The following is a 19709-nucleotide window of genomic DNA, read 5'->3' on the forward strand; positions in this document are numbered from 1 at the left end:
CATGACTTTGTACGGATATTATTTTGTTATTCAAAACATGAAAAAATCGTGTTTGCCTCACCAAAGATCTTTTGATTTATAACCAAGTTTAGACATTGTTACAATGACTAGAGCAACATAACAAATTTACTCAACTGATGGGCAAATTACTCCTGGCAATAGTCAAAAAACGGAAGTCCATAAATGGCAACATTTATGCAAAAACCAAAAAAGTTGCAATTGGAAACAACTGCAATAGTCCTGACAGTAACAAATATGGCGTGCTACACTCTGCTAGTTTTCTATCGCCACGCATGTGATTAAAATAGAATCATCTACAATTTCAATATTACTACGTGTATATCTGCTACTAAGGTAACTGATTACTTAAACCAGAATGCCGAGGGTGACCAAGGTAAACCAGCACATGCCAAATTTTGTTTTAAAAAAATTATCCATTCAGAGAAACAAACTCATGTTTTCTAGAAATATAAAGAGAGTGGATAGGGTGAATATGTCAAAGAGAAAATCCCACTGGGGTGAGAAATGTTTGTAATTATATAGAGCTTTGCTGAGCACAATATGCTGAAACATCCAAACTATAGGGCCCTTCATCATGTCCCTAGGAATGAGGTGTTTCAATTTCTAAAAGACTGGATAAGTTTTACACAAGTTATGGATAACAAGGAAAGTTAATAGATGCCAACAACTGGGTAATACCAATATACAACCGAATTTTTTTTCCCAGTGCATAATGAAAAAAAAAACTACATGTAAAGCACTATAATCTTTAAGATAAAGGGAGATAACTATATAATTTGTTCATATGTTGATTTGTCAGGGAACCTTGATCATATATTCTTAGTCATCTACTTTTGATCTAGAACAATCACTGTTCCCTTCGACATTACAATGAGTTTAACATTACATTGAAACAAACAAAACACTTGATGAGATAAAATTCACCATGTGCTGGCCATGTAAGACATGTTCTACAAGGACAGTCTCTTAATAAGAGGTAATATCTGGTAAATGGATAGAACCCCACGTGTAAAAATTGTGAACTTACACTTTAAATATAACTAACTGTTTATTAGTCCTTTGTAATATATATAACTTGTGTACCTCTGCAGCTGAGGCAATCAATGTTGCATTCTTTTCAATCAAATAGACACAAGTTCAAAGTTTTTTTTTTTTTTTTAAGTTTATTCTTTATAAAATGCATCACAGTTTGCTTCCATAAAGCCCTTGATATTACATGACGAAAACAATTAAGGTCACATGACATAAACAATAAGGTCACATGACAAAAACATGTAAACGTTTAACTTAATAATAACAATTGAAACTATACAAAATATTGTATCTAAAATCACAGTTTTTCATCTGTTCATCCTATCTCTTCATTGTAAAAATAAAAACCATTACATGCTGAACAAGTGCTATATCTAACTTCTAATAAAAGTTACTCTGTCAAAAATGTAAATAAAATACCTCTTTCAAAAGCTTGAGATACAAAATAACATGAAGTTACATGAGATGTTGTGCTATGTCGTGTACCCCCACTCATACAGTAAGTTGATATGGAAGAGCGACCAAATCACCAACAACAGACAGCTTATCTATATGAAGCCACATACCAAATTTGAAATCAATTTATCCATTGACAGCCGATAATTTTGTAACAAAAATTTTCTCTATTATTCCATATAGTGAAAAATGGCAGAGGCCTACGAAACAGGAAGTTGAAATCACAGAGCAACCAAAACTGCATACAACAAATGCCCTATCTATATAAAGCCAAACACCAAATTTGAAATTTATCCATTCAGTTGGACAGATGGGAAAGGTGATTCCAATATATCACCCTCTTGATGAGTGGGGGTATAATTTTCTTTAAAAGTGATGTTCTATAAAAAAAAAAAATAAAGCAATTAAAAAAATTAGAAAAAAACCTAAAGACTAACAAGTTTTAATACAACTATGAATATTCTAGTTCTCATTAGCTCCATGGAGAGTACTGTTGCAATCCTCCTTTTTGAAAAAAATAAAACATACAAATATTGGTGAGACAGATAAGCACAAAAAGTATAAGAAATCAATATATGTACTAAATAAATATAATACTTATGTCTTATATTGAGAAAATTGATTGTCAGAATACTTAAAGAACAAGCAGTAGCATTATATATACAATATATGAACAGAATGTACTAAAAAGAAAATTTGATGATTTTTTAAAATCGTTATAAATTTACTTTTTTTATCACTTTTCACTATGATACATGAATGAAATAAAACTGATCATAAGATTAACAGGTTTCTATAAGAAGTTAACAGCAAAAAGGAATCTCATAGCTGAAATAACCCATTATCTATTTTCAAATACATGGAACATAAAATAGTCCTTGGCTCTAAATTCTAAAAAAAGATAAGTCAAGCATGACCCAACCTTAAAGTGTTCTCACCCATTTCAGCAAGGAATAAAATAAACTTCAGGGAATAGATCTGGTCTTCCCTTGATTGAATGAACATATTTAACTGATACCTGACGAAATTTCTAAGGTAGTTAACTGGACAGTTGTCAAGGCAATCTGAACTTTCTCTCATTTCATAAGTATTCTAATCCAAATTTGATAGAAGGTTTAAATCCCCATCTCAATTGTACAGTTAACTACCTAAGGAAGCTCAGCAGGTGATGTTCATTCAATGAAAGCAACACCAAGCCTATCCCATTAAGTTAACTATACTACTCGAAGTAAATAGTCCCTTAATAAGACTTGCTTATATATGCTACATATCAAAGAAAATGGAAGGAAAGAGAAAACAGAGCAGTAAAAATCATAAAATAATTCTCAAGGAGAACCATTTTTAAATTAGTATTATACATATACAAATTTAACAACTTCAAGACTTGGCACACTTCAGGAAAAATATTGCATTAAATATTTGAAATAAAACTATACATAATCAATCTGCTATATTTACATATAAACATTAAAAGATTCATAAAAATTAATCTAAACTACATTATTACATATAAAACAAAAACAGATATATTCACACCCCTATTAGAAAGACTCAACATATAAATAAAGTGCCTATTTTACTTCCTGGAAAGGCTTTTTTCATTTTATTTCAACACCTAAATTAACTGTACCACTTCTACTTAATATTACCAATAATTATTACATAATAAAAAGACATCTGCAAATGGGATTAAGATATGAAATTTGCCCAACTTGTCAAACAGGCAGGTTTTGAAAACTGAACTGGCTCGGAGTTAAGGTATACCCTTTTATGGTATGTTGAACAGAAAAAAAAACATCCAATATTAGGTGATTCAGTGGGCAAGCTCTGTTGACTTGCACATTATGAGATTTGCTTGTTGCTGGCCAGCATGAGGGTGTTTATTACAACTCCTGTTTTAACTAAAAATTTACTTATGTATAATAGACAACGTTATACAGTTTTATTACTGTGTATTATGACACAACTTGTTGCTTGCCAGTAAAAGATTTCAAACTATTGCTCATAAGTTCTGTTTCCATTCCTGAACCAAATGGATCATCTCTATTGAATTTTGTTTCAGGGAAATCTGGTTTGGGAGGAGTGACTAATGGGGACCATTTCAAGGTCTGATAGTCTGAAGGGCCTCCTTTATCAACCTTGTTAATCTTTGTCTTTTCATGTCGTAACCTAGAATAAAAGTAAATGTAACTTAACAGATTTCAAATCATCAGCTTTTAACAGTTGTGAAAGAGAATATGTGCATTACTGTATATATGATCAGATTTCCCATCAATTAGCCAAACATAAGCAACTCATCAGTTTTCGTGGTGTATTTTTTAATAATACACAAAATAGTTACTTGGCGATTATAAAGTTTGTTTGCTTTATTCATGGTATAATTTTTTTGTTTCCTTTCGATGCTCGTTAACTAAAAGTTGTGAGTACTTTTCAAAAATATACAGGTACATGTAGTCAGTTTGAATTTGTAAATTTAAAAATGACCCATAATTGTCTTTATAACTGGGTTCCTTATAAAAGCCAAAATAGAAAAGTTTACAACCCAACAAAACTGCAATAAGTATGAAGACGCACCATTTTCCATGATATTTCTTTGCTTGGTCATCTTCTAGTCCAGTATCCTTTAGAACATTATTGAGATTAGCTATGTCTCTTGCTATTGTTTCATCATCAATGTGGATGTGATGTTTAGCATAGGAGGTATATGTTGGTTGTATCTTAGCCTGGAGTAATAGAAAAAAATACAACAATAATGGTAGAGACTTATACACAGATACCATATACTGGTTTTTTTTCTGGGGTGCCTTTTTTTAGCATATTTTAGGGTTCTGTCTATAAAAAGCCTAAATAAATTCTGCAAAATATTTACTCTGGGCTGAAGTAATTGGTGCACCACTTATCAACCACCCAAATCAGAAACACCAATTTTTCATCTGTTTGCCTTAATTTTGCCAAATTTAACACCCGCCCAAAACAAATGGTATAAACACTGTATCATATTTTTGAGAGATTAAATGTTCTTGAAATTTGCCCATCGATGCTATTGGTTCTACTTATAGATTGAAAACTATCTTTTCAACTGAGACAATTATCCATTTTCTTGAATCTTCAGTGACATAATGATGGATTCAACAGTAATCCAGGCACAACATGCAAACTTTACTACATTAAGCACAGATTTCTTTTTTTCTGCCACATGAAATATGATTGTCAACTGGTCATAGAGTATGATTTAGTTTCTGTAATTTTAACAGCATGGGAAGCTTTCTTACAGTGTACATACCTGCTTCAGCTTTGTTAGTGGGGGGTTGAAGGAACCAAAATTTTCTGACCTTCTTGTATTTACTTACACTATCATCATCTGTTTTATTGATCTCATCAAGGAGATCTTCCGTCTTTGTTCCCTCCTTTAAGACGGGATGTGACGGGAGACTCATAGGGTCTATCAGTACATCGTATGGCACCATGGGATGGTGGAATGTTGATGAGTTGTATAAGTCCCATTGATCTGGTTGTCCAAATGTACCTAGTGAAATAAGATTTTAAAACATTAAAACAACTCATTTTTATTAAGGAAAATTCTTATGTTCTAACCCAAGCCCTACATCACAGAAATATACATTATGTACATATATCACACCCATGCTCCTACATCACAGAAGTATACATTGTGTACATATATCACACTCATGCTCCTACACCAGAGAAGTATACATTGTGTACATATATCACAATCAAGCCCTACACCACAGAAATATACATTGTGTACATTATATCACACCTATGCTCCTACATCATAGAAGTATACATTGTGCACATATATCACACCCATGCTCCTACACCAGAGAAGTGTACATTGTGTACATATATCACACCCATGCTCCTACATCACAGAAGTATACACTGTATACATACATCACACCCATGCAACTACATCACAGAAGTATACATTGTGTACATATATCACACCCATGCTCCTACATCACTGAAGTATACATTGTGTACATTATATCACATCCATGCTCATTGAAAACCTTGTGGTTAACACAAAATTGTCTAATGGATGTTTTATTCCAACTAATGAGAAACTAAAATAATTATATCATTTTAAACATGGTTTAGTTTAATTGTGTTTTGCTGTATTTAATGGAATAATCCATTCTACACTTGTATAAAACTGGTTTTTTTTTGTGAACAGGGAATTGTGACCTAGAACTTACCAATATAGTTTCCCTCAAAGTTCCACAATCTTACAGTACAATCAGAAGATGCTGTTATCAAGACTTTATTTTTCTCTACCAGTTCTATACAGCCAATGCTATCAACATGGCCTCTCCATGTGTTTACCACTGTAAAAGACAAAATTAAAATGATAATACACTTCAATACAATCAGTATTATCCTCTCTGTGTGCTAACCACTATAAAACTACAAAGTTATGCAGACTATGAATAACAAAACACCTTATAGAATGAAGAAGGAATTAAATATTCTCAATGCCTACAAAGGATGGATATAACCTGATTCCACAGTTGATACACATCAAAGCAATGACTCTAATTTCGATGAACATTTTCTTGCAACAGCTTAAGCTTAGATATGATGCTAAGACATTTATATTCTATTTCAAAAGGAAGATAACCAATACTTTTTTTAAAACTGAGAAATGAACTACAAAGGTAGAAATAAGAAAATGTGCCTAACTGATGAAGCAGACAAGTTTTGCCTAAATTGAAGAGGCCCTGAGTGAAGTTTACATGACTTAATAATATGTTAAACAGTAATAACATAAAAAATGAAGTGTCCCAGTGGGCAAGTTCTGTTTGAATTGCCCATCATAAAATATGCTTACTACAGGCCAGCTGGAAAGTGCATATATTAACCTTTGAACTTTAACTAACACCCTCTACTAATTTACTCACATTCTGGAGGTTCTTCTTCACTATGTGACAAACCATAACCATCAACATTATAGATAAATACAAATCCAAAATTATCAGCAGCATATAACATAGTATTAGCTTCGTTGATTGTCATTGTACTAATTAAAGCACCTTCAGTAGTGGTCTATAAAATATAGAAGTGTCAAATGAAAAATGATAAAATTGTATGGCTAATTTATCACACCTAAACAAGAAAATTATAGAATTAATAAGAATATCTATCACCACCTTACTGAAGTTCTACTCAGAACCATATTAAAATAGTATTTAAATTCTAAAACTTATATTTATGAATCATGGGACTATGACTACATCTTCATAGAAAGAAAATAAATTTTTCATGTGAATTACATAATCATCCAGTGATTTAAAAGTCACCTGTATTTTTAATCACCGGCTTAGAATGGGAGAAAAAGGATGAAAGACAAAAAATGATTTTTCATACATCTTCACAAGAGAGTCCTATATGATTATATGCTACATGTATATAGTCTGAGGACAACTTACTCCTGGGAAATCAGCCTCTAGAGATCCACCCTCGAACACCTTCCAGAAGAGTATATGTCCATCAGGACCGTTTGATACAAGAGATGCAGCCTCCTTATTGTAAGCTCTTTCTGACATAAATAGTAACTTACTAACACAACTTTCACCATGTACTGGAATAGAAAAAAAAACATCATTTCAGACCAGCATGTCAAAATTCTATAAACCTATCATGTTCAAATTGCCAAATATTTTATTCATCTAAACCCAGTGTAACCCAAACAGTGGATATTTCCAACAAAACCAGACACATGGAAAAAAACTAAACATAAGATTAACCAAACTCTTGACAAAACTAAACATAAGATAAATCAACTGGTCCAGTAAAGACAGGTAACAAGATAAATCAACTGGTCCAGTAAAGACAGGTAACAAGGTCCAAATGTGTTACTGTCTATGTGGCATGATAAAAAATTATGCTTGTTGTTTTACTTTATGATCTATTGTGGATAGTTAAGCTTTCATAAATGAATGTTCCTAAAAGTGTCATTGAAGCAGTGTTAGTCAATAAACAATTTCTTTCTCTTACATGATTACATTTGATACATAGTCCAATTTTACTTACATTTACAGAAGATATGACCAGATACCATATTCCATACAATGATTTCACCATCATACCCTGCAGTGGCTAACAGATTAGGTGGACATTGAGCTATAGACAAAATGTCTTCTTTATGACCATTTTTCTGCAATAAAAATACACTTTCATTTAGTTTTTCTTTAAATTGAACCAATTCTTTAAAAAGGCATACTCCTAGAAAGGACATTCTTTAAAACTTTTAACAAATAGATTGATCCATGTTTTAATTTTTCAATATCAAGCCCTGAACAAAACTAACAATATTAACTGATCAACATAACAGCATAACAATAAGTGGCATGATTAAAATAACTACTGAACACCTAGATGCTCAGTTAGCAATTAACATATATTTTATACTCTAATAGGAAGCCAATTCTCATAAAATAAAAATAGCATGTGAACTATCAAGATCAAGAGAATATGTTTATATTTTATGTCTGTTTCCTTTGTTGTATACCACACTTCCCTCTCCTCTAAGAAAAGTTATCATCCTCATTTTAGATACCTACCACGTCATCTGCCCATATAATATTAGGATGCTGTACATGGTGGATATTCGAATCATTCTGTGAATCAGAATAAATGTTGATACGTTTGTCCCAACCAGCAGATATAATGTAACGATTTTTATTCATCTCCACATAAACAACATCACAAATCTCATCGTTACCCTTGGCTGAAAGGCAAAAATAATAAATGAGCAATTTTGAAAAAAGTTGTTAAAGATTTTAACAATGTTTAGTTTTGTTTGTATTTTCTACCAATTTGCAATTAGGCAGTACATGGCTCTATTAGACTTTTTTGTTTGCTCAAAATAATTGCATTTTTTAGATTAATGTATAAACCTTAAAACATTTCAGTAACCAAATCCAAAAATGTTAACCAAAAAATATCTTAATGAATTACATAGTATTGAAAACAAAACCAATTTTTAACACTGAAGAAGTCTTTTTTTTCCTCACATAAATAATTACCATACACGGCCTAAAGAGCCACACATGATAATCATATGGTTTGTGACATATGATTACCATATGAGAATCATATGATAATCATATAACAATCATATGTATATCATTATGAAGTGAGCACCATTTGATTATCATATGTAGCACAAATTGCTGTGTACAAGACAAAAATTCTAAAGCTAGTGTTTTAACTTCTGCTGTGAAAGACAAAATCATAAATATATTTTCACAGAGAATTTATTGACATTCTAAAACCGAGATAAATAATAACCTTGTTTTTTTTAAGAAGTATAATTACTTACGTTTCATTAGTTTTCTAAGACAATGACCATTATTGTAATTCCATATATTCAGCACACCATCCCGACCACCTGTTATTAATCTGAAAAATGCATTTTTATAAATTTTATATTATTCAACCATGAAATACATACCGTAACAATCAATTCAATGCTCTTGCAGAATAAACACTTTTAAATAAATCATAGCAGCAATATTTGCTGACACTTTGCACCTTTGGTTGGAGGCTAGCGAATATGGTAAAGATGTCAAATTTGTAAAAGTGTTGCCCCTGCAAGTTTTCACATGAAGTTTAAGTTAAGTGAATTTCACATTAAAATTACCTAATTTCTTGAAGTTCATTTTATACAAATTTCACATGAACAATTATTTGCCTGTTTAAGTCTTACCTTCTCTCAGTATTATCAAAGGTCATACAGGTTATAGCCGAATCTCCATGGGCTTCCCCATACTCAAATATCGGAGTTCCTGTCTCAAAATCCCAAATCTTAATAACCTGAAATATACCAGATAAGACTAAACTAGCATTTCCTTTAAAGATAAATATCTAAACAGGGTGACAGTTTTATAATAGTAAAAAAATTGTTTGTAAGAAAAATCCTTTTATCTGAGATAAGTTATCATGAAATCAATATGAAATTTCTATATTATGATGAACTTTTAATGTTCACTGATCATGTATATACTCATATATCATATAATTTCTAATAAATCTTCTCTACAAGCCTGCCATATGAAGTGTTCGCTTGTTTACAATTATTTTATATGTATTCATGTAAAAAAGTCCTGGTAATGTATGTTGAGTTTTGTTACATGACTTATTTAACACACATAAAATATATTCAATAATTGCAGGGACAATAGTATGAATCTATGAATCTTAAAATATTTCATTAAATGTCATTTTTCTCTCCAACTATTTAAGCAATCAAGATTTGCATTTCAGATTTAGAAATCTTTAATGTCAAGCCTAACATAGCAACAAAAACTTACCGAACTTTCTGAGCAGGTGATGACATAATTGAAACAAGCGTTATATTTACAGCAGGTGACTGGTTCCTTATGTGTTACTGTTATATCTCTGTGTAAGGTTGGTCTGAAAAATGTCAATAAAATGTTGATTATCTCCCTTATATTATATTTCATTACATGAACTGTTAAGTCACAAATTATTGTACTAATCCTATCTTCCCCCGTGGACCAAATAACCACTTTCTGCTTTCTTATATATGATTCTGCTTGGTCATCTACTCTGCTATCCTCCATGTGAAAGTTTTTACAAGACATGACCAAGCAAATCTGCAATGAGCTCTTTTTGGTGTAATGTACTAATTAACATAAAGAGGCAGAGTTTAACTTTGTGTGTGGCAAAAGAGTTCGAGCTTTGAAAATAGCAAATATTCCTCAGCAGAAGAGATTGGTAATAATCATGGCAATATTCATAAATTCTTATAATTTTAAATTGTACCATCATGGAATCAAACCTTTGTCTGTTACAGCACTACGCTCTAAACCTAACAAAATCACAATAATTTCTGCTTTTCCATTCAAAGTGTGTAATTAATCAATTTGGGATCTGGTGTCTTATTTGTATTAAAAAATAATGATGATACAACTGAATTATATCTCAAAATGGTCAATCATATACATTAAATGAAAGTAGCAAAATATGAATATAAATTTTAACATCTCAATTTTTACATCATTAAATAAGGCATTATCCTATAAGGGACAGAATAATTTAATGCAAGACAAACCTTTATTATCATCTGACTCTAAAAGGAATATTCAATATATAAGTGTGTGTGTGTTTTTATTCAGTACTTCATGGTTTTAAGGTAATTTCAAATACAAAAATTTCAAATGTAGATCTAACTGCAAGTAAAATCTGGCCTGGTAAATTTTTTGTAGGCAAACGAGACACCAAAGAACCAGTTTTAGGTTGAATTTTTTCAATCCAGGAATCAGACAAGTACTAGCCATAACAAGCAGGTCAATGCAAGCAGTTAAAAACTGAGATTATACCCAGGCTGGCCAGAAAATTAGCACCAAGCTTTTTCACACACAATTAATTGCCATTCTCCACCATTTAATTTCCATTTTGATTAATAAATTATACCAATATCATTGTTGATCAACTATTATAACACATGCCTGCCATGCAAAGAAAGTTTATGTCATCTAAAAATACATCTCATAATCACTTTTTCATATACCATTACACAACATAGCGAATATAAGTCATAATAGATTGATAAGAGTATAAATCATGTACAACTATAGACATTACATAGAAACATTTGTAACCTGTCACGGCAATGCTTCCACAGAATGAGCTAGTTACTCAAAAATACTCATGATGAAGTTTTTTTTATCAAATGTCAAATCTGTCTTGTTGCTGCTTTTACATCATAGCAATATTACAAAGTTCTAAAAAAAAATTCACAAAATCTAAGAATGTTCCTTGTTGGTAAAAAATTATATCGTAATAAAATGTATTGCAAAAGTTTCTTTATAACCTTTTGGTCACCAGCAATGAAACCTTTTATCAGGATTATGTATCTATAATTCTCGAACTTTAAACATAATTTGAGTTTTTGATATGGCAAAAGTTCTTACAAAATTCCAACTCTAAAAAAATGAATTATCACACTATAAATAAAAAGCTTCTTAAAAAAGGTCAACAAATCTGACCTTTGAAACGTGAAGGTCACAACAGGTTTGACATTACTGGTAAACTGATCAGTTAATATTAGACCAAACACCTTAGAAAGCGATAAATATTTACCCCTCAGAAGTATCTACATCACTACATATAGAAGATAAATACATTGATTTATATGTTTTGTTTTTGTTAGTTAAGGAATCTACTCAATACATCCTGTAGCCTTTTCAGAGAGTGCCAAACACCCAAGTGAGGTAGGTCCCTTGCAGTTTAGTCCAATAAAATTACATGGACCTTTATCAAATGCAGACATAATTCTAAAATGATCCATTTAAATTTCGGTTATAAATACAAACAATGGTAGCAAAAAGTGTGGCACCAGCATGCCATGAAAACGTTTATAAGTCTTCCTGACCTCTACAATCTTGACCTTGACCTATGACATTGAATATAATTGTTTTTAAAACCTTAAATATGTCCCAGTTGTTAATTTCATGAAAAAGTTGTTAGTGTCAAGTACATCATAAGTAATGACCTCTCTAACAAAAGAAAAGAGCACCATGATGTCATAACCTGATGATAAATTTTATGCCTAAAATTTTTATTCAGAAATGGACCATGAGTTTGCCAAAAATTGATGTTCACAAGGCTGTCACAGACTGACAGAAGAATGGAAGAAGCAGACAGATGTTCAGTAGCATTTTGTTAACCTTTCATACCTTTGATGACAAGGAGATAACGAAAACAACTATATAGCAATAGATTAATTTTACAGAAAATGTTCAGTAGTAAAATCACCTCTATTAAATGAAATATCTCCATTCAATATTCAATGTCAAGCTCGATTTTTTAAATTTTATTATTTATGTCTCGGTTCAAAAACAAAATTTAATGCTCATTGTTTTTAAATACATTTAATTTTATATGAAATGTAACAAGCTTCCTGATTGGCTGGTTTTTTTTAGCAAACCAGGTTATTTTGTATAACCTGGTTTGGTCCTGTGATGTCATTTACATCCATTGGTCTGCAGTCTGTGATTCAAATAATCCCAAAGATTGGGAATCCATACTTCTAAAATCTAATTATAAGGAATGATTTGAACAGATTATACAAAATACCGTGAAAGTATCATTGTCTGAGGGGTACAAATTATCATGGTTTTCATGGATTGGGTAAACCATGAAATTTGGTTTCCAACGTAAAGAAAATTCCCATGAATTTGTATGCTGGTGTTTTCAAATCAAATTCCCATGCATTTGCATGCAGGAATTTTCAAATAAATGAATTCAAGAACCTATGAACTGATGTTTTTTCTCTAATATACAAAAAAATACCAGTTTTATATATTGGAAATTTTGATATGCTGTACACATGTTTCAAGGAGTAACCTCTCATCAGCAGCATTAAAATCAAATATGTAGGAAGATCATAATCAAAATATTAGTTGTATACAGGAAGTACTCATAACCAAATCTATCAAAAGAGGAAGCCAAATCCATCACCAAGAGGTTCTACCATATGCAATGCAAGGAATGAAGCCTCGGCGTTTTACATATTTTAAATTTGGAATACTGCAAAACTTCATAAAAAGGGTAGATAATACATGATATTATTCGGGGTCAGACAAGTCTGACTACTGGGTTGGTGAATACCCTCTGGGACCTCAGGTCCACCAGCAGTGGTATCAACCATGGAAATTGGTACACATTCACATTAACCTGTTCAAATATTTTTTAAAAATCCTTCAGCAAAATACAAATACAATCATTTATTTATAGACACATCCAGAACTATTTGTCAATCAGATGATGCATAAAAAATACTCTATAAATTAAACTTACAAAAAGATGGCAAAGATGTATAAATATCTTAAAATTGTATTTGTTATTGAGTTTAAGTGTATGTCCACACTCTCTGTGATGAAAACTGTGAGAAAACTTTCGCAGTGCCCTTGTTAGTAGGGATAAAGGAAATATGAATGAATTATTTACTTTTGTGCATTTAAGACTACATGATTACAGGAAGATGTATAATTCAAACTCTGAAAAAATTCTAAACAACATTCAGATACCACATAAGGCAAAGAATATGGAGTAAATGGTATTTTGATAAAAGAACAATATTTGAAAGGGGCAAAAACAAAGAAAGGGAGGTACATAACTTCAAACAACAGTGCAAAAAAGCACAAACGGGTCAGGGATTGGCTACAACAGTCATGTGACTAGAAGTTGTAACCAATGGCAGTGCAGTAAAGAAAAAGCCACTTGTAACATCCATTCTAATTGGTTAGTAGGACTCACCTGAAATTTTTTGCATCTTGGTCAGATCTGACAGCAGATGATAAGCATTATAGCAGTTACAACAAATGAAATGAAACACATGGTTTATATAAATTTTGCTTTTGAATCTATTTTAACTTAAATGATCCAGATGATGTCATTTTCAAACTAATCAAGAACAGAGTCTTTTTATCAAAAATGGTAAAAAATGAAAAAAATCAAAAACACTAACACAAAAACCCAATGGAAAAATTCAAAGGGAACATAAAACAAGCAATTTCAATATAATCTTACTTCTGGCGTAATTGTAAGAGACACATATTGTCCGTAGCAATGGCTAGTGTCTTTGATATAGTGGAACAATGACATGCCTGGATGTCACCTCGAATGGCATGACCTTTCTCTCGTACAGTCATCAGACAGTTATGGTCCTGAATGTCCCATATCTAAAAAAATATAAGGAATGTGTTAGGTTTCCTCGTATTCCATTCAGTAATATATTGGAAGAGCTTTGGATAAAAAATGGGAATGGATGGACAGTATAATCACTATATACATGTACCATCCACTTTCATGACTGGGGTATAAAAACATTGTATAGAATATTTTTTTATACTTTGATGATATATACTGTATTTTCCAGACTATAAGTCGATATTTTTTTTTCAGAAAAGTGTCAGCCTCAACTTATCGTCCACTTCGACTTATCTCAAGACTTGTCAGGAAAATGTTCATCGAAAATGCTTTTCATTAGATTTGTTTAGTTCACTTTCAATTGCTTTAATTCAAAATTTATGGTAAACTGCAATCAAAGAAAGCCATCACTCAAACCGGCCTTTGAATTCGAACATTATTGATCATTGCCTCTATTATGAATGAATACGATGATGTTAATAAAAACTTTGGGACTTTGAAACCGTTAAAATGTATAAATAAACTCTAGAAGACATGTTAACAAGACTCTTTTTTAACTTATCATTATCAAGTGTTTTGGAGTTATCGGTCCTTTAATATGCAAATTTATACCTATTTACGGTATGTCACAACACATTCGCATATGGCTCAAATTATAATTCAATTAAGGTATTATCTAAATTGCTAATTGCAACCAAATTTGCAGGTAACAATTATTTTTTTATTGTATTTTGTAATACCAGGTGATATTGTTTACTAATTACCGCTCGTAATTATGACCAATTCACCAAATGAATTTCCAGCTTATTTCACACATGGCTGCCCACGTTTGACATGTTTACGATTTCGTACTCTTGATGATCGATGGCTTCAGAGCCATTCACATGCCATTCAATAAAAATAATTGAACTCGCAGACAATGTACACTTCAACAAAAACACATATATTTATTTAATTCAGAAATCTTATACTTAGTAACATCGCTGGAATAATATGCTGTTGAAAACAAACCGCTCAACTCGGACAATGGATCTCTGCTGACACGTACAATATAAATGCACACGTCTGACCCACGACTTATCTGCTGAATTCGACTTGTCTATCTTTTTTTCGTCGATTTAGGTCTAATTTATGCAATATGATTTATACAACACATCGACTTATAGTCTGGAAAATATGGTATTTAGTATAATATATACAGAGTGAAGCTTCTTTCACTCATGCCCCAAAGGTATTAATATTTGTGATTTGTCAATATAAAGTATACAAAGTCAAATATATAGATGTTCTATTGTAATCCAGAAATTTAAAACTACACTACCTTAGAAAGTGTTAACTTGCAACTTTATCCACAAATAAGTTATTCTGACAAAAAAAAATTGATGTAACTGATCCTGACCTTAATACACCTGTCAGTAGATATACTGAAAATCCTATTCTCTTCCTTGGCTATCATTAGGTAAAATATAGGGGCATTATGTCCCCTTAACATGGCAGTTGGTTTCCTGTAAATGTCAAAATATAAATTATGAATTCTTGTTTGCTTCTACAACTTAAGTAAAAAATTCAGAGTCTTTTCTATAAATAAAATACATTAAGCAACAGAACTTCAAATAATCAATCTTGAATGATTCTTTGAGAGTCAGGCATCGATTTCACAAAAAGTTGTAAGTGCAAAGTTGATTGTAAGTAATGATGTCACAACCAAAAATAGCATTGTGACGTCATAATTTGCAATCAATTTCACACGTACTACTTCTTGCGAAATTGACGCCAGTCACCTAAACATGTAATTGGTTAACGCTTTCTGCCTAAATTTGTATTCTTTGATGCTTTTCAATTTTTTAAAAGGTTTCAGGGTGAGCTTTTAATACTTACCAAGGGCCTGTGTACATATTTTTGTGTACTTTTGTGATAAAGGATACAATTAAACTTCCATATATTTAACATTTTAAATTTGAAAAGTCCCAATTTTTATGATTACTTGTCTTACTTACGCATTAACATAAGGATTCCAAAGCCTGACAATTCGATCCATACCACCAGTTACTATGACATTTTTTTCCTTGCAAAAGTCAAAACATTTGACTCCTTTATAGACCTGGAATACAGCTTGATCAGACGCTTGTCTTGTTTTGGGAACTGTTAACATCTGTTTGACCTTGGCTTTATCTTGAGTGTCCTTGGGCTCTTTACCCTGACCTACATGAGAACTTCCAAGTGTGCACCCTGAATAAGTTAGAAAATGGATATGATTTATTTATTACATTTTGTATTATCTCATACTGCAACTAAGTCTCTTTACCTACAGTATACATATAAGATACAGTTTATCATAAGTCATGAGCATATAGAAAAAAAAACCCATGTACTTCTCTTAGAATCAGGCAGAATGTAAATAAGTTGAAACTAAATACAGGTATTTTATTGCATTATCTAAGTATTTATACCTCATAACCTCCAGAAAAAAAACATCGAGGTGTTAGTAAAGATTGTCATTTTCAGATATCATTAGGTTTTTTAAGTTGCCTTGCACAATGGAAAAATAGTGGAAGCAGTCAAGGAATTGATTTTTTTTCACTGTGTTTTTAAGATGTAATTGAGGCATAATGCACAAATTTAGAAAAATAATGTATCACCCATTGCCTGATTCTTACATTAATCTGGACTTACCTTTTACCAAAGCAGTATCTCTATCATTAGAACAGGAAATAATCATCTTGATATCATGGTAGTATTTTAACTGTAATATCACAAAAAATAACTTATCATGAACTCATTAAAACATTTCCTTTAAGAAACCCTGGAATGGTAATAACCAGTCAAGGAAAAAAATAAAAATGTGATGATCATGAGTTAATACAAGCATTCACCATATCTTAAGAAATATCTTCATATTTAAAAGTGCTGTTTAAAACTAATTCACAGCAATTATAAGGTTGTAACAAAGCAGAGAGGAAGGAAACAAGTCATTTTGGCTTAAAATCAATTTTTCTCTTATTTGAATGTGCTATCTACTTCAAGGTTTCTAGATAATTGTAATATCACATCATGGACGATGTGGTACAAACAAGTGATATAAAAATTTGCCATTATGGTTTGATGTTGCATGATTGAGTCCCATCATCAATGAATTCTGATTGGTCAAATTTTATGTTATAAATATGTTGTGATGTTGTTACTCTTCAAACCCACGAATCTTTTGCCTTTTAGAACTGATCTTCCATTATAACTGACGATGTATGTCATAGACTGAGTATTGCTGACAACTACTGCCATGACAGATGTTAAATTTCATTCGGTCAAATATTGCAAAGGAATCGTAGAGAAAAATATTGTACAACTAGTGAAACTTAAATATCACAAAATGTCCACTCACTTTATTTGTTAAAATGTAAAATAACTTCAGATAATATTTTGTGATATTCAACTTTCACTCATTATGAAACCTATAAATATGACTCCTTCTGAATCTGAAAAAATGGTCCTTCAAAGTTAATTTGTTTTAATGTTCAGACATGATTTTTACAGAGTCTACAAACAAAGGGAAATTGGCAAAATCGGAAGTTAATATACAGTAAAGAAAATAATCACAACGGTAAAATCCGGATTTAAAATAGTGCAATGTCGCTAAAAAGTGGAAAAAAATCATGTCTGATATGTTGGAAATGGCATTTTCACCAAACTAACCTCCGAACCATGGAATATGGGTACTATATATTACCTGTTGTACCCAGTCTCTGTGGACCTGCCATCGTATAAACTCTGCCTTGTGTTGCTCTATGACTTTGTCAAGAGATATACTAGGGATAAATCCTTGATGTCTCTTTTCTTTTTTCCATAGTCTAAAAGAGGAACATCACTTATGATACATTAACTAATGTGACTTACTTCAAAAACTTAAATCTATCTAGCAGATGCTCTTGTTATCTCGCATATATATTTGCAAAATTTGACTGGGTTTTGTTGTACAAATTTAATCCTGAAATATGGATAAGTTTAACAACACTGAAATGAAGGTGTTCTCAATAAAAATGGTCATAAATACTTAATGATGAAATGGCTTCAACAAGGCAGATCCCAAGTTAAATCAAAGTTATTCTTTTCATTCAAGATCATGTGATAAAACTCAGGCACAGACCCAGCATTTCAAGAAAAGGGGTGTGTCTATATAACCAGAATATGTATGTTGAATATGTTGAAGAGACCCCACCAGGATGAAAAATTCGTCTTAATACTAGACAATTATACTAGCCAATATAATGGCTTATTTGTCTTAATAATTATTCAGAGATGCTATTGATTAGAACAGGATCTTTATCTAGACTATCATGACACAGGTGCTACCTGAAACACTCCCAAAGATATGAGAGTTTCAGAAACAGTTGGGACTGATTAGGTAAAAAAAATAATGTCAGTTTCCTGCTATTCTACAAGCCTACCCTAGGTTTTTTGTTCCTACTCTAAACATTTCATGGCCATTTGGGCCAAAGTACTATTTAAGGCTTTATTGTTTCCCCATTAACTTAATATAAAATGTTTTTGAATACAAGACAATTTTCCTCACTACCAACCCTATTTTTTCTTGTTGGTAGCAGGAATCAAGACTAATTTTACTGCCTAAGGGAATGATCAGCCTTTGGTCAGACTTGTCATGATATCACATGCAGGAAACTCTTTTCTACAAACTTGCAGAAATTTTTGGGGGCCTACAGTATATAACATCCCTAACATTTACCGTAATTGTACTTGACAATCATTGTGGGCATATAAACTAAGGTACTGTGGTGTGATAGTGTCCATACCTTAGTGATTCTCCAGGGTTCTTTATGACTAGAATATTTATACATCCTTGACTGTCACCAAATACTATGATACACTCTTCAACACTTGTTGAGCTGAAATATAGAATCAATAAATAACAAACAAAAACAAAAACACATACAACAATACATGAACAAATATTAACTAAACTGTACCAAAGAAGACAATGACAAAACAAGTCTTGCAGTCATGAATTCTATGTTTGTGTAAATGTCAATAATCAAAAATCGGTCCATAAAGTAATCCTTATGATATAATTCATCAAGTGCTATGACAATAAGACTGTACTTTTAAACTTTTAAATAACTACAGTAACTAAACAAGTTCTTATTTGTACAAATGGTCTGAATAAAAAAAATAATATTTATTTTTCAAGTTTATTCATTAAGAAAAATAATCAGCTGAGCTTCAACATACAATTTATTTCTGATTTTGGAACATGTAAACATGTAAGTTTTCAAACAAAGTGAAATAATTTATAACAACCAAAGATTCATAAAATGTGTATCGCCAGAAGTGATAAATGTCGTAATCAACATGTTTAAGAAGTAGTTTGTGTTACTCTATTAACCAAAGAAAAAAGGTATAAGTTTTTGTACTGATTGATTTTGGCCAGGACAGTCTTGAGTAAATTAGCTCTTTATTGAGAGCAAACTTATCACATCCAGTTAGTT

General features: G+C 31.5%; 1 protein-coding gene across 6 annotated transcripts in view; it reads right to left on the minus strand.

Annotated features, from left to right (window-relative positions):
- Nucleotides 1-1935: 1935 nt before the first annotated feature.
- The window catches only part of LOC148605614 (cilia- and flagella-associated protein 337-like), a 33224-nt gene continuing 15450 nt past the window's right edge, over nucleotides 1936-19709 (minus strand). For 3 of the 6 annotated variants that reach the window (XM_088548808.1, XM_088548814.1, XM_088548813.1), the window contains 19 exons: nucleotides 19017-19109; nucleotides 17936-18056; nucleotides 16885-16954; nucleotides 16209-16440; nucleotides 15611-15716; nucleotides 14092-14243; nucleotides 13819-13845; nucleotides 11641-11661; nucleotides 9846-9948; nucleotides 9242-9348; nucleotides 8855-8934; nucleotides 8094-8260; nucleotides 7564-7687; nucleotides 6960-7111; nucleotides 6432-6576; nucleotides 5730-5858; nucleotides 4860-5035; nucleotides 4084-4232; nucleotides 1936-3678 (listed from right to left, as the gene is read on the minus strand). In XM_088548808.1, coding sequence (XP_088404934.1) covers nucleotides 3465-3678; nucleotides 4084-4232; nucleotides 4860-5035; nucleotides 5730-5858; nucleotides 6432-6576; nucleotides 6960-7111; nucleotides 7564-7687; nucleotides 8094-8260; nucleotides 8855-8934; nucleotides 9242-9348; nucleotides 9846-9948; nucleotides 11641-11661; nucleotides 13819-13845; nucleotides 14092-14243; nucleotides 15611-15716; nucleotides 16209-16440; nucleotides 16885-16954; nucleotides 17936-18056; nucleotides 19017-19109 — 2368 coding nt within the window. In that variant the 3' untranslated portion in view covers nucleotides 1936-3464. The remainder of the gene's footprint in view (nucleotides 3679-4083; nucleotides 4233-4859; nucleotides 5036-5729; nucleotides 5859-6431; nucleotides 6577-6959; nucleotides 7112-7563; nucleotides 7688-8093; nucleotides 8261-8854; nucleotides 8935-9241; nucleotides 9349-9845; nucleotides 9949-11640; nucleotides 11662-13818; nucleotides 13846-14091; nucleotides 14244-15610; nucleotides 15717-16208; nucleotides 16441-16884; nucleotides 16955-17935; nucleotides 18057-19016; nucleotides 19110-19709) is intronic. The other 3 variants (XM_088548810.1, XM_088548809.1, XM_088548811.1) reach the window with 3 other exon arrangements.

This window comes from Perna viridis, chromosome 10, assembly GCF_037379345.1.
Source record: "Perna viridis isolate PV_CMFRI_1.1 ecotype Kerala chromosome 10, ASM3737934v1, whole genome shotgun sequence".
Taxonomy (NCBI): domain Eukaryota; kingdom Metazoa; phylum Mollusca; class Bivalvia; order Mytilida; family Mytilidae; genus Perna; species Perna viridis.